Raw genomic sequence first — 13,563 nt, 5'->3', positions numbered from 1 at the left:
ACTTCTTTTTTCATGATCCATCTATCCCTTTCTATCAGTAGAGAACTTCCCCTTGTTTATCCCCTGCACACCTGTTTATATATCATTTGTCTGCTATCTGTCTCTTCATTTCTTCTCATTTCTTCTCTCTATATATCTATCCACATAAACCTATTTTCCATTATCTATCCTGTTTTTGTCTGGACAGTAGATTTTTTTCCTTGTTTATCCAATGCACACCTGTTTATCATTTGTCTATTTGTCTCAACATCTAATCTTACTATAGAGCTATTCAATGTATGCTTTTTTTTTCCATCTTCTATCTTTTTTTTCCATCGTCCGTCTATCCTCTTCTATCAGCAGAAGGGAGCTGTCCCTTCTTTATCCCATGCACACCTGTTTATCTTTGATTTGTCTATTTGTCTTTCTGTCGTTTTGTGTATTTATCGTGTTTTATCATTTCTAATCTCTCTAGATCTATCCAATGCAATTCCTTTTATCATCAACCATCTATCCTTCTGTACAGGAGAGTTATCCTCTGTTTATACCATGAACACCTGTTTATGTATAATCTGTCAACGATGTGTTTCTCCATCTCTTTTTGCTATATATCCAAATGCACACCTGTGCACTTATCATATTATATAATTTCTTCTTTCTCTAGATCTATGCAATTCAAGCCACTTTTCCATGATATATCTTTCTACTGTATCTATCTAGCTAGTTCGCTATACTCCTCTATTTGTACAAAAGTTGCTCCTTGTTTATTTAATGCACGCTTATTTATTTATTTATTATTTGTTTGTTTGTTTGTTTGTTTGTCTCTTCATCTTTTCTCTCTATAGATCTATCCAATTCAAGCCTCTTTTTTACAACATCTGTCTATCCACTTCCTCTTTACAGGAGGGTTGTCAGTTGTTTATCCCATGATCACCAGTTTATGTATCATTTGTTTACTATCTATCTCTATATCTCCTCTCTCTATATATCTATCCAATACAAGCAAGCCCCCCTCTCCATCATCCATCTATTCTCTTTTATCATCAGAAGAGAACTGTTCCTTGTTCATCTAATGCACACTTGTTTATCCATCATCTGTCTACAATCCTTCCATCTCTCTTCTATATATCTATCCAATACAGCCCCTCTCTCCATCACCCATCTATCATCTTCTATCAGTAGAGGAGAGCTCTCCTTTGCTTATCCCATGCACACCTGTTTATCCATCATGTGTCTGCAATCCATCTCTCCATCTCCTCTCTCTCTATATATCTGTCCAATGCATGCCTCCTTTTCTGTCATCCATCCATCCTCTTCTATCAGTGGAGAAGAGCTGTTCCTTGTTCATCCCATGCACACCTGTTTATCCATCATTTGTTTCTCCATCTCTTCCCTCTATAAATCTGTCTAATGCAAGCCTGTCTTTCAATTATCCATCCTCTTTTATCAGTAGAGAACAGCTGTCCTTTGTTCATTCCATGCACACAAGTTTATCCATCATTTGTCTACATTCTTTCTCTCCGTTTCCCTTTTATATATCTATCCAACACAAGCCTCTCTCTTCATCATCCATCCATTCTCTTCTATCAACAGAAGGGAGCTGTCCCTTTTCGATCCCATGCACACCTGTTTATCCATGATGTATCTACTAATACGTCTCTCCAGCTCCTCTCTCTTATATATATCTATCTATCCACTGCATGCCTTCTTTTCCATCATCCATCTATCCTCTTCTATCAGTAGAGGAGAGCTATCCCTTGTTCATCCCATGCACACCTGTTTATCCATCATTTGTCTACTATCTATCTCTCCATCCCCTCTCTCAATATATCTATCTATCTATCCACTGCATGCCTCCTTTTCCATCACCCATATATCCTCTTCTATCAGTAGAGGAGAGCTCTCCCTTGCTGATCCCATGCACACCTGTTTATCCATCATTTGTTTCTCCATCTCTTCTCTCTACAAATCCGTCTAATGCAAGCCTCTCTTTCAATTATCAATCCTCTTCTATCAGTAGAGAAGAGCTGTCTCTTGTTCATCCCATGCACACCTGTTTATCCATCATCTGTCTACAATCTGTCTCTCCATCTCTCTTCTATATATCTGTCCAATACAAGACTCTCTCTTATCCATCCATCCTCTTCTATCAGTAGAGGAGAGCTCTCCCTTGCTGATCCCATGCACACCTGTTTATCCATCATCTGTCTACAATCTGTCTCTCCATCCCCTCAATCTATATATCTATCGAATGCATGCCTCCTTTTCCATCATCCATCTATCCTCTTCTATCAGTAGAGAAGGGCTGTCCCTTGTTCATCCCATGCACACCTGTTTATCCATCATCTGTCTACAATCTGTCTCTGCATCTCTCTTCTATATATCTGTCTCTCCATCATCCATCCATCCATGCTCTTCTATCAGTAGAGGAGAGCTGTCCATTGTCGATCCCAGGCACACCTGTTTATCTATCATCTGCCAGTCCGTCAGATCTGCCCCCGGTGTCTGTGTATTGGCCCTCCACCGATCTAGTAGTGACCAATGCAGGGAGAGCAGTGTATGTGAGCTGAGCTTTGTACTGCACTACTCTCCCTGCGAGCATCTCCCCCCCCCCCCCCCCCCAGCCGTGCGTGTGAAGTTTGCGGTGCTGTTCTCCCCTCCCTGATGTGATGATGCGGAGGAGGAATCCAGCCCGGAGCCCGCATCCCTCCCTGGGAGCACCTGGCCAGCCGGGCGGAGTTTGCTCCTGTGCAGGAAAACAACGCTCCTTGTCTGGGGAATAGCGAACGGTATGCAGGAGAGGAGACAATGACAGACGAAGCAGAGCAGAGCCGCCTGCCACCATGTGAGCTGCTGCCGGGGATCGGAGCCGGGAGCTGTCCATTCAGCACCACCATCCAGCGCTGCTAACAGCTCATCATCATCATCATCATCATCCTCATCATCATCACATTGCCCTACAACTTCCGCGCCCTCCACCCAGGAGGACCCCAGCAATCTGCCAGCCATCCATTCCACAAGCTGGGATGGGGATCCCCACAGCCTGCCATGGAAGGGGCAGAGGATGCCCCTGGAAGTTGGGTCACTGCATTTCCTTCAATGGCTTATAAAGTTCCCTCTGTGAAAGGTAGGATTTCATTCACCCAAAGCCTGGAAGGTACAATGGATCAATGATCAAGGAGCAATGCAACACTTGGCACTGCCTGTCATTGGATTACATAAAATGGCATCACACTACTTGGTTGTAGTAAACAATCATGGAGATTTCAGAGGGGATTTCCATATTCTGAACAGATGAGATTTACTGATCATAAATATATTTTATGATTCTTTTTTTTCTTCATCTCATATTGTGATATGACATCACCGAGCAATGACAGATATGCAGGGACATGTGTTAACATCTATGTAGTGTTCCATGCTGACATATAGTAAACTTAGTTATAATAAACAGTCATGGAGCTTCAGAGAGGATTTCCATATTCTGAACAGCTTAGATTTAGATCAGATCATACATATTTCCTATGGTTCATTATTGATTTCATCTTAGATTTCTACATGACATCACCAAGCAATGACAGATATGCTGGTACATGTGTTAACATCTATACTGTATTGCATGCTGACATACTTATAGTAAACTAAGTTATAGTAAACAGTTATGGAGCTTTCCTATAGAATGTCTACATTTTGGACAGTTTAGACTTACATGGATCACCTGATTATAAATATATCTTATGATTCTTTTTTTATTTCATCTCATAATTATATCACATCACTAAGCTGTGACAGATATGCAGGTACAAGTGTTAACAATTATGTAGTGTTCAATGCTGACATATAGTAAACTTAGTTATAATAAACAGTCATGGAGCTCCAGAGGGGATTTCCATATTCGGAATAGTTTAGATTTACTGATCATAAATATATTATAATTTCATCTCATATTATTACATGATATCACCGAGCAATGACAGATATGCAGCTACATGTGTTAACAGCGCTATGCAGTGTTGCATGCTGACAAACGTATAGTAAACTTAGTTATAATAAACAGTCATTGGGTTTTCAGAGAGGATTTCCATATTCTGAACACTTTAGATTTACTGATCCTAAATATTTCTTATGATTCATTATTGATTTCATCTTATATTTCTGCATGACATCACCAAGCAATGACAGATATGCTGGTACATGTGTTAACATCTATACTGTATTGCATGCTGATATACTTATAGTAAACTTAGTTGTAGTAAACAATCAGGGAGCTTTCATATAGAATGTCTATATTGTGAACAGATTACACTTACATAAGTCTCCTGATTATAAACATATCTTCCGATTCTTTATTGATTTCATCTCATATTACAACATGGCATCACTATGTAATGACAGCCATGCAAATCCATGTGTTAATATCTATACAGTATTGAACATTGACATAGTAAACTAAGTTATAGTAAACAATCGTGGAACTTTGATATAGAATGTTTAGATTCTGAACTGATTACACTTACATAAGTCACCTTATCAAATACATATGATATGATTCTTTATTGATTTCATATAAGATTACTACATGGCATGGCATCACTATGTAATGACAGACAAGCAGATATGCGTGTTAACATCTGTACTGTATTGCATGCTGACATGGAATTGCTATGGAATTTCTATATTCTGAACAGTTTGCACTTAAGCTCACCACACATGTTACAATCTGATTGTACAATCTCCGTTAAATATACCAACAACTATGTAGTGCAAAGGCTCACCTGATTGTATATAGGTTGATTGGATAGTTTCAATAGGTCTTCATATAACATCATTTTGATAGATCTAATGGTGGCCATACACATTTTGATAGATGACTGATTTCTTTTTCGATAAATAGAAATAATTGATCTATAGCCAACAACTTATTCAATCATTATGCCACACAAGTGGATTTTGACCAGTAGTTAAAGTTACCAATCATGTTTCCATCATGTACACTCATAATCTGATCAACTGAAATACAATCATATTCATGAACAAAATTGTCTCAGTGCTGCCGACTGATGCAAAATAATCAATAATTTTCCTCCCTGGCCGATCGATTGATTTTGATTGAATCTGATCAAAATCAGGTCTAAAGCAATCAGGAGGGAAGTTAATGATATTTATTTGTTTGCAGATTTGATCATTTTTATCATATTGCAAATCAATTGAATAATGTGTGGTCATCATAAAGGTGATTGTACAGATTTATATGCACAAATTGTAATGGTCACCATACACATTACAATCTGATTATACAATCTTTGTCTAGCCAATCAATCTGTATCCAATCAGGCAAGTCTTTGCACTACACAGTTTTTGGTAGAACTAAAGGAGATTGTACGGTCAGATTTTACCATGTGTGATGAGCTTAATGTGTATGGTGAGCCTTAAGTCGGTTGTAGATGATTCGAATTTTGGCCGGTCCAGCAGGAACTGGCCAAGATTTGAACCATGTATGGGCAGGCTGAATGTACTCAAGTTGATCAATCAATCAACCTGGTCACAACCAGCCTGCTGGATTTAGATGCGATTGTCACTAGCAGCTGTTATAGCTTTCCCAGCGTTCCCAGTGTTCTCCCAGCAGGGACAGTTACCCCCGCCCCTCCCCTTTTGCCTGGAGAATACTGTGGCTCGGCAGGAGGGATTTCCCTGTCAATACTGTTTGTGTTGATGTGGGAATCAAGCGAATTATTTACAGGTAGGATCACTAGGTGAAAATAAAGGCCAGCCACCACATCTAAGAATCGGTCAGCTGCAATATAATACATTTTTGGTTTTGGGTTTAATACCACCTTAAAGCTCATCTTCTAACCACAAAATACATAAATGAAATACATATATGAGAGCTCTTTTGCATTCTACAGGCCATCCAGTTCTGCAATTTACACAGCTCTGCTACGGCACATATCCCTGTCTAGCACAGGGGGGGGACTTGATCTTTCTCTGCTGTAGATTCAGTATCAATTACACATCCCCTTCCCATCCCTATCCTGTGACTAGACAGTGAAAAGAGAAGCAGTGCATTGCTGAGCTCATCTCTCTATCACTCTTTCTTCCTGCCTGCATGCAGTGCTGTATTTAGTTCCTGTGCTGCACTAAAATTGGGTGCCCCCGCTGCCCCCAGCAACTCTCCTCCAACCAAATCCATCACCCCCGCCCCCGCCATCGCCAATATCCGCAAATCACCCCCCCTTTCCCATCCCACTGGCAGAGAGAGAGAGTTAGCCAAGCACTAATCTTAACCTCTCCAGAAAGCATCCGGCTGCTACGGGGCCAAGCCCAGTGTCTTCCTTCCTTGTGTGTTCCTTGTGCGGGAAGCTTACACCCTCCAGCAGCTTGCAGCCTCCTCGGATTTCATGGCAGAGCCTCACCAGGTTCCCATTCCTGCCATGTGTGACCCTTCTTCCAGGGTGGTGATGCTGCCCCCCTGAAAATTGCCTCACTAGTTCTGTTAATGCCAAGTCAAAATTCTGCACTGCTTGCTTTGAAAAAATACATTTAATGATGTGTTAATGAATGTAGAGCTGTATTAATTTATTAAATAGTGACCTTTATATCTGCCTGGAGCTCACCATTCACACGAATGTAACATGGTGTAGTAATATTTAAATCAACAAAAATTTGTAACATCTGTGTATGCTCTGTGACCCATGTAAATCTAAATTATATATATTTTTTACACAGATGTTGATATTCTGATTGCACTGTAAAGGTTGTCTTGGATTTATAACACAAGCTTGCAATGAAAAAGAATATTGATGTCATGTTCTGTCTTTCCTTTGTTTTGTGTAGGTCTGCCTTGAAGAGGCTTCTAAGCTCAATATGACAGGCACAATATTGAGGGATTTGTCTGAAACTGATTTTGGAGATACAGAGATTAGTATAAATGTCGGAGGGTTCAAGAAAAGGTTAAGATATGATACGCTGCTGAAATTCCCAGAGACTAGACTGTGCAAGTTGCTGGCCTGTCAGTCAAAGGAGTCCATCCTGGAACTGTGTGACGATTATGATGACACCAAGAATGAGTTCTACTTTGACCGGAACCCGGAGCTCTTTCCATATGTGCTGCATTTCTACAACACTGGTAAACTCCACGTCATGGGGGAGCTGTGTGTTTTCTCCTTTTGCCAAGAGATTGAATACTGGGGTATCAATGAATTTTTTATAGACTCTTGTTGTAGTTACAGCTACCATGGGAGGAAAGTGGAACCAGAACAGGATCAATGGGAGGAGAAAAGTGAACAGGAGAGCACCACTTCTTCCTTCGATGAGATCCTGGCATTTTATCACGATGCTTCCAAGTTTGATAAACAGCTGTTTGGCAACTTCAGAAGAAGACTCTGGCTAGCCCTTGATAACCCAGGCTATTCCATCCTGAGCAGGATCTTCAGCATCCTCTCCATCATGATAGTGATTGGATCTATCGTAACAATGTGCCTGAATAGCTTGCCAGACTTCCAGATAGTAAATGCTAATGGAAGTATGGACGAGGACCCTCGCTTTGAGATAGTGGAACATTTTGGAATAGCTTGGTTCACCTTAGAGTTGGTGGTCCGTTTTGCTGTATCTCCAGATGTAGCTGTGTTCTTCAAACACCCCCTGAACATCATAGACCTGATCTCCATAGCTCCATTTTACATTACATTAATTGTCAACTTGGTGGTGGAGAGCAGCCCAACTCTGGCTAACTTGGGGAGGGTCGCTCAAGTGCTCAGACTTATGAGGATTTTCCGGATTCTGAAACTTGCCAGACATTCCACAGGTTTGAGGTCTTTGGGGGCAACTCTGAAATACAGCTACAGAGAAGTGGGGTTGCTGCTTCTGTATCTTTCTGTAGGAATTTCTATATTCTCTGTAGTGGCTTATACCATTGAAAAGGAGGAAAACGATGGATTGGCCACAATCCCTGCTTGCTGGTGGTGGGCCACTGTCAGCATGACAACAGTAGGCTACGGGGATGTGGTCCCAGGTACTATAGCTGGCAAACTGACTGCTTCTGCTTGTATCCTGGCTGGCATATTGGTTGTTGTGCTTCCCATCACTCTCATATTCAATAAGTTCTCTCATTTCTACCGGCGACAGAAACAATTAGAAAATGCCATGAGAAGCTGTGATTTTGGGGATGGGATGAAGGATGTGGCTTCTGTCAATCTGAGGGACTACTATGCCCAAAAAGTCAAATCTCTGATGGTTAGCATGACAAATATCAGTAAGAGCACGCCAAGTGAGCAGAGTCTCAATGATTCAATCAATTAGATCGCAGCAAAGGACCACTAAACACACATTAAAATTTGGTTTATGTAAATCATTTTTAATAATATACCTGAAAAATATGTAAAAATTTCAGAAAAGTATCAATACTCAAAGCTGAACTCACAAAATTATCATAATGCCCTCTGCCTAGCTGATAAAGGATTTCATGCTTATTTTGTCTAGGGATTGAGATAATAGTTAATAAATGACTTACCTTAAAGCTGTTTTAAACCTAAAAAGACTTGCTGGTAGGTTAATTGAATCCTGTCTAAATTGTATGTGTATATATGAGTGTGAGTTAGGGACCTTTAGAGTGTACGCCCTTTGAGGTTTACAGACTGATGTGAATGTACAATATATATGTAAAGTGCTGCGTAAACTGACGGCGCTATATAAGTACCTGAAATAAATAATAAATAAAATAAAAACCAAAAATATAATTTATTGCAGCTTACCAATCCTTAGATGTGGTGGCAGCATTAGTTTTCTTAGATTTTTCCCCTCTGTTTTCACTTGATGATCTGGCCAGTAACAAACCTCCTGTATTAGAGTGCCCCCACTTTGGATGAAGGAGCACAGGGGGCACCTTATGACAGCATCATTTTCAATCTTGGGGCAGGGGATTGTTGAGCTGGCTGTAGATGGGTAGAATGTCAAATGAAAATTTGAAAAAAATGTTCTAAGAAAGTTTGTTCATTTTTCTAATCATTAATGTGTCAAATCAATGTTCTGACGAGAACATTCAAATGAGCAGGATGGAAATTTTTCTTGAACAACGAATTTCTAACAGTGCATGTGGTTTTCTTTTGGTAAAGTCAATTCATTCCAAAATCAAATTATAAAAGCAAGCAAAATCTTTTGAATGACATTTGAATGTTCTGAGAATGTTTTGAGAATTTTATCATACAAATTTTCCTATGAATTTTCATTCTCAGCTTTAGATGTACTAGCAGATTTAGATATTCTAACAAACTGAAGCTTAACTCCAGCTCACACTTTATAAGCAGTTGCAGCAACAGTTCTTTTTTTTTTCTTTTGGGATAGTTTACATAAGTAAACAAAAGCTAATCATTGGAGCACCTCTATCAGTACTAAATGGTTTGTCTCAACCCTGTAATTGCTACATCTGCAGGACAGCTTGTTCTGTTGAAAAAACAACAGACTTACTAGCCAGATCACCAAGTGAAAAAAATAAGGGAAAAAAAAGAAAACTAATGCAGCTATCACATCTAAGAATTAGTAAACTGAAATATAATAACTTTCTGCTTTTGGGTTTAACACCACTTTAATACAGGGTCCTATGGCAGTCGACAATCTGCTTTTCTTCTCTCCAAAGCTGGAATGTGGGCAGGATTTCCTACAATATCACGTACAATGAAGGCCCAGTACTGGGCTGGCCCCTTAGGGCACATGATGTTGGCAGGAGGTAGGGGGTGGCAACAAGACAGGTTGGAGATGGGCAAGATAATCGACTTCCAGGCGCGGATCATCACAACTGGAACCGGAGGAGCGGTAGACTGCAGTAGCCCGGGTTTAAGGTAAGTACTTATCTGTTATATCACATCCCTTTGAAAAAAAACAAGCATGTGTTCCTTTAGTAGCTGGGGAGAGTGGCATAGTGAAAATGTATAAATACTGTAAGTTATGCTTTGATATCACTTAACATCATAAGTATCATAGAAAGTAGTAGTAGGTATTTCCCAACATAGAATAAACCCAACTATTTCTTCAGGTTAAAGAGTTCTCTGACCAATGAGCAGGATGCCTGGAGAAAAGAGATAAAGTTTGTGATATTCCTTGTGTGTATTTACTTTTTCACACATATTTGATAATGTTGTTACTACTCCTTTCACATAAACTAAGTTTTTTCTTTTAGCTTTAGTGGTCCTTTAAAGAGAGTAGGTCAGATTGGTAACGTCACATATCTATGTATTAATGCAAAACAAAGAGATTTTCTTGGACCTCTATTAAGCTGATTTAAAACCTGGCAACACCTTGCCACAAAGTACAAGTCTGCACAACTTATCGATGTTGCTCCCTCGTTGGCATGAAAGCTGCAGATTCCTGATTACCAGAAAGGACGCAATGAAGGAGAAACATGTAGGCAGCAAGAAGGCAACACCACAGGAGAAAGTGAGCAGACTTTTAGTGATTCTGATACCAGCAACCAGAATTGCCAGTGTAACATGACCCTATGGAGCTTAGAAAACCTAAACAAGCAAGGACATCATTGACATGGTAGAGAAAGTGACATTTGTAAGTGAAATTCTAAGCCAAATGCAAAATTGCCTTAGAATGTCAGCTCACCCAGAACCTATATTTCTTAGTCAATAGTTTTTATTAAGGTTTCAACAAGTACAAAGAGAGTAATGCAGACAAATACATGTGTATACATTCAGAAGGACAATATAGTTTTAGGTCATGGTTCACAGAACGGCACAAGTAACTCTGGACCATTTGCTAAATAACTGGATATGACATGGCAGATTCAGTGTATGACAACTGTCCCAACCATGGGAGATTTAGCATAGGCTAGCCCAATATGGAAAATGTATACTGTACCTATTACTGTACCTATTAGATCATATAAGTCACTGGTCACACCACTACGATTTAAAATCACATGATTTGTGTGCAAATTCAGAGTGATTTCAGGTGTGATTTCTGAAGACTTTATTGCTACTTATGAAGATTTTCAAAATTTTCTTCCAGTTTGCAGTGCAATTTCCATTATATTCTATGTATGTGAAATCGCAACAAAACTGCAGAAAAAGCAATGCAAGAACTGCAGCAAATTGCAAATGTTAAGACACTGACATTCACATTCATTAAATGCGATTTCAATTCCCAAATTGCACCTGAAATCGCACCCGTATGACCAGGCACTTCAAGAATTAAATGTAAAGGGATAGAGCTAGTTCCTAAGAACAGATTTGCTACATCTACAGTACCCATAGGGAATGTAGGAAGAACAAGGAAAATAATGAATTTGAAGAAACAGACGAAATGAAGATGAGCAGAAAAGAATATTGCAAGCAAGAATGGAGGAGGAGAAGAGAGGGCAAAAGATACTTTCCTTATCCCTCCCCCACGTCCATCCCCAGAGGGTCAGCCAACCACCCAGTTGTGGTTATATATATTCAAAACTCCATACTAGGTTAATGAGTATGCTATCCATGGGGACCAGATCTTAAGAAACGTAACAAAATGAAGTAGCCAGTAATTTTTCATTGGAACCATATTTCATATTTATTTTTCAGTCGATATTCACTTACACACTTGCTTGCTATAAATCATGACTCCACAGAGAGGTCTACCCACTGCAGTTCCTGGCTTGTCCTTTCTTTTCCCAGAATCCTATGTATACTTCTGCAGAGACACCAAGTATGGGGAAGCCCAGAGAGGGGGGAAAGGGGTGCTAAGCCAAGTTCTCCATCCCTTGCTTTGGCTGATAAGCTTTTTGATCTAACAAAATCAAATCTGACACAAAAAATCTCTAGCCATGTGCCAACTTTAGAGGGTCCAGATTCTTCACATTTAAAGAAGTCTCATTTCTTTTTGGATTGCAGTGTAGTACTTTGTCCCATCTAACCACGTGGTGTGGAAGGCTAGCTACCTGGTTGGACAGGACAAGGCCCCCTCCCCAATGCTGTCTGACAATGCACCTAGCAAGAAGATGCCTGCATTGATAGCTGACACTTATCTCCGGCTCCAAGTGCCAGCAAGAGGAATGCAGAGGGAGGGTAGCCCTTCTTTTTGCCAATGTTTGCCTCAGGATAGTGCTTGGGGTTGGAGATCAGTTCTGGCTATCAATGTAGCTGTCTCCTTTCTAGCCAAGTTGTCAGACCAACCTAGAGGGAGGGGGGAGTGTCCAGTCTTCCCACAAAGCTAACCTTCCACAGCATAGGAAGATGGGACAAATTACCACATGTACTTTATCTGTTTAGAGACAGAATACTGTATAAGAGAGATAAGTGCCCACTACCATGTTGGAGATATGTGCCGGCTATCAATGTAGCCATCTCCTTGCTAGCTGGGTTTTTTGGATGGCCATTGGGGAAGACTGGGTGTCCTGTCATCCCACGTAGCTAGCCTTCCACACCACATAGGAATATGGGACAGAACACTGCAATAAAACAGAACACTGTAATAAAAACATTAGACTTCTAATGTAAGATCAGGGGTTTAGTTATGGATTGACAAATGTTGGCAAAGATATAAAAACATGTATATTCATCATTTTGATTGCTCAGTGGGTGACCAGATATGAGCTATGTATAGGGTTGGATTTGAGAATTGCCAACTGTGCCCAATAGTTTTCATTTGCAACTGTCTCTGTGTAATCTGTGTAGAGTTACCAATCTGATGCTAAAAAACAAAACAAAAAAAACAAGCTGATTGCTTGTTACACATTCATTTACACTGTCTACCTGTTGTCATTGCAATAACACTAAAAATAACATCCATACTCCATTTCCATGCGTGGGAGCTGTTCTCCTTGCAGTATCCCATAACTCTTCTCTATACTGTTCCAGCCTTGTGTAGCAGTTACTGTCACTCTTGCTGCCTGGCTTCCACGTGTTGTCAGTCTCCTGTGATACTGTGACAGAATGCACTCTGCACTGATGCAATTGTCCAACCTCTGCAATCACTGTTTGATCTGAGTGTGAGCAATATGTGATGTAACCAGATGTGTTTGTCGTCTGTAGCTCTGTCGGCGGGTGGCCCCTCCTGTATGCATTCAGTGAAATGTGTAAATTACTGTGTATCGGAATGCACTACTGTAATAATGTCTACTGTGTCCCCTGCTGTTAATAGAGAGCAATGGCTTAACTGACATCCTGCAGTTTACTAGGATGGATCTGTGTCTTATTGTCACTTGCAGATTGACCCATTGTTCCGAACATGTACTTCCAATGCTCATTCCAAAATCAGATGTATCATTGAAATTCTCATGTGTTAGCAACATGTGATTTCAATAAAATCTATTATTTTTACTGGTGTTTTGTAAGTGATGTTTAATGCTGCAGCTAGAGATGAGTGAATTCAGATGGATGGGCAGGTTTCTTAAAATTGACTGTCAATGCAATGCCAGGTCCTGCTGTGGTATAAAAGGATATCTTTATAATAATCCATATAATAATTCATACACATCCACTACTTAAAGCGGAATTCCACCTGAAAAAAAAAATTAAAGTCAGCAGCTACAAGTACTGTAGCTGCTGACTTTTTTAGAATACAGACACTTACCTGTCCCTCGGTCCAGCCTCACCACTGCTGGTTTCACTG

General features: G+C 40.1%; 1 protein-coding gene across 2 annotated transcripts; it reads left to right on the top strand.

Moving 5' to 3' along the window:
• The first annotated feature begins 1,556 nt into the window (after nt 1-1,556).
• KCNS2 (potassium voltage-gated channel modifier subfamily S member 2) lies at nt 1,557-13,271 on the top strand. Of its 2 annotated transcripts, none has more exons than XM_089666459.1 (2): nt 1,557-2,824; nt 6,814-13,271. In XM_089666459.1, the coding sequence occupies exon 2, from the start codon at nt 6,844-6,846 to the stop codon at nt 8,275-8,277; it is 1,434 nt and encodes a 477-aa protein (XP_089522585.1). In that variant the 5' UTR covers nt 1,557-2,824; nt 6,814-6,843; the 3' UTR covers nt 8,278-13,271. The 2 variants fall into 2 exon arrangements, with proteins under 2 accessions (XP_089522585.1, XP_089522580.1); XM_089666454.1 differs by having other exon boundaries at nt 1,559-3,106.
• The last annotated feature ends 292 nt before the right edge of the window (nt 13,272-13,563 follow it).

This window comes from Staurois parvus, unplaced genomic scaffold (assembly GCF_062004578.1).
Source record: "Staurois parvus isolate SC_StPar_1 unplaced genomic scaffold, SC_StPar_1.0 ptg000052l, whole genome shotgun sequence".
In the NCBI taxonomy this organism is placed as follows: domain Eukaryota; kingdom Metazoa; phylum Chordata; class Amphibia; order Anura; family Ranidae; genus Staurois; species Staurois parvus.
This window is presented reverse-complemented; position numbering and strand designations above follow the sequence as displayed.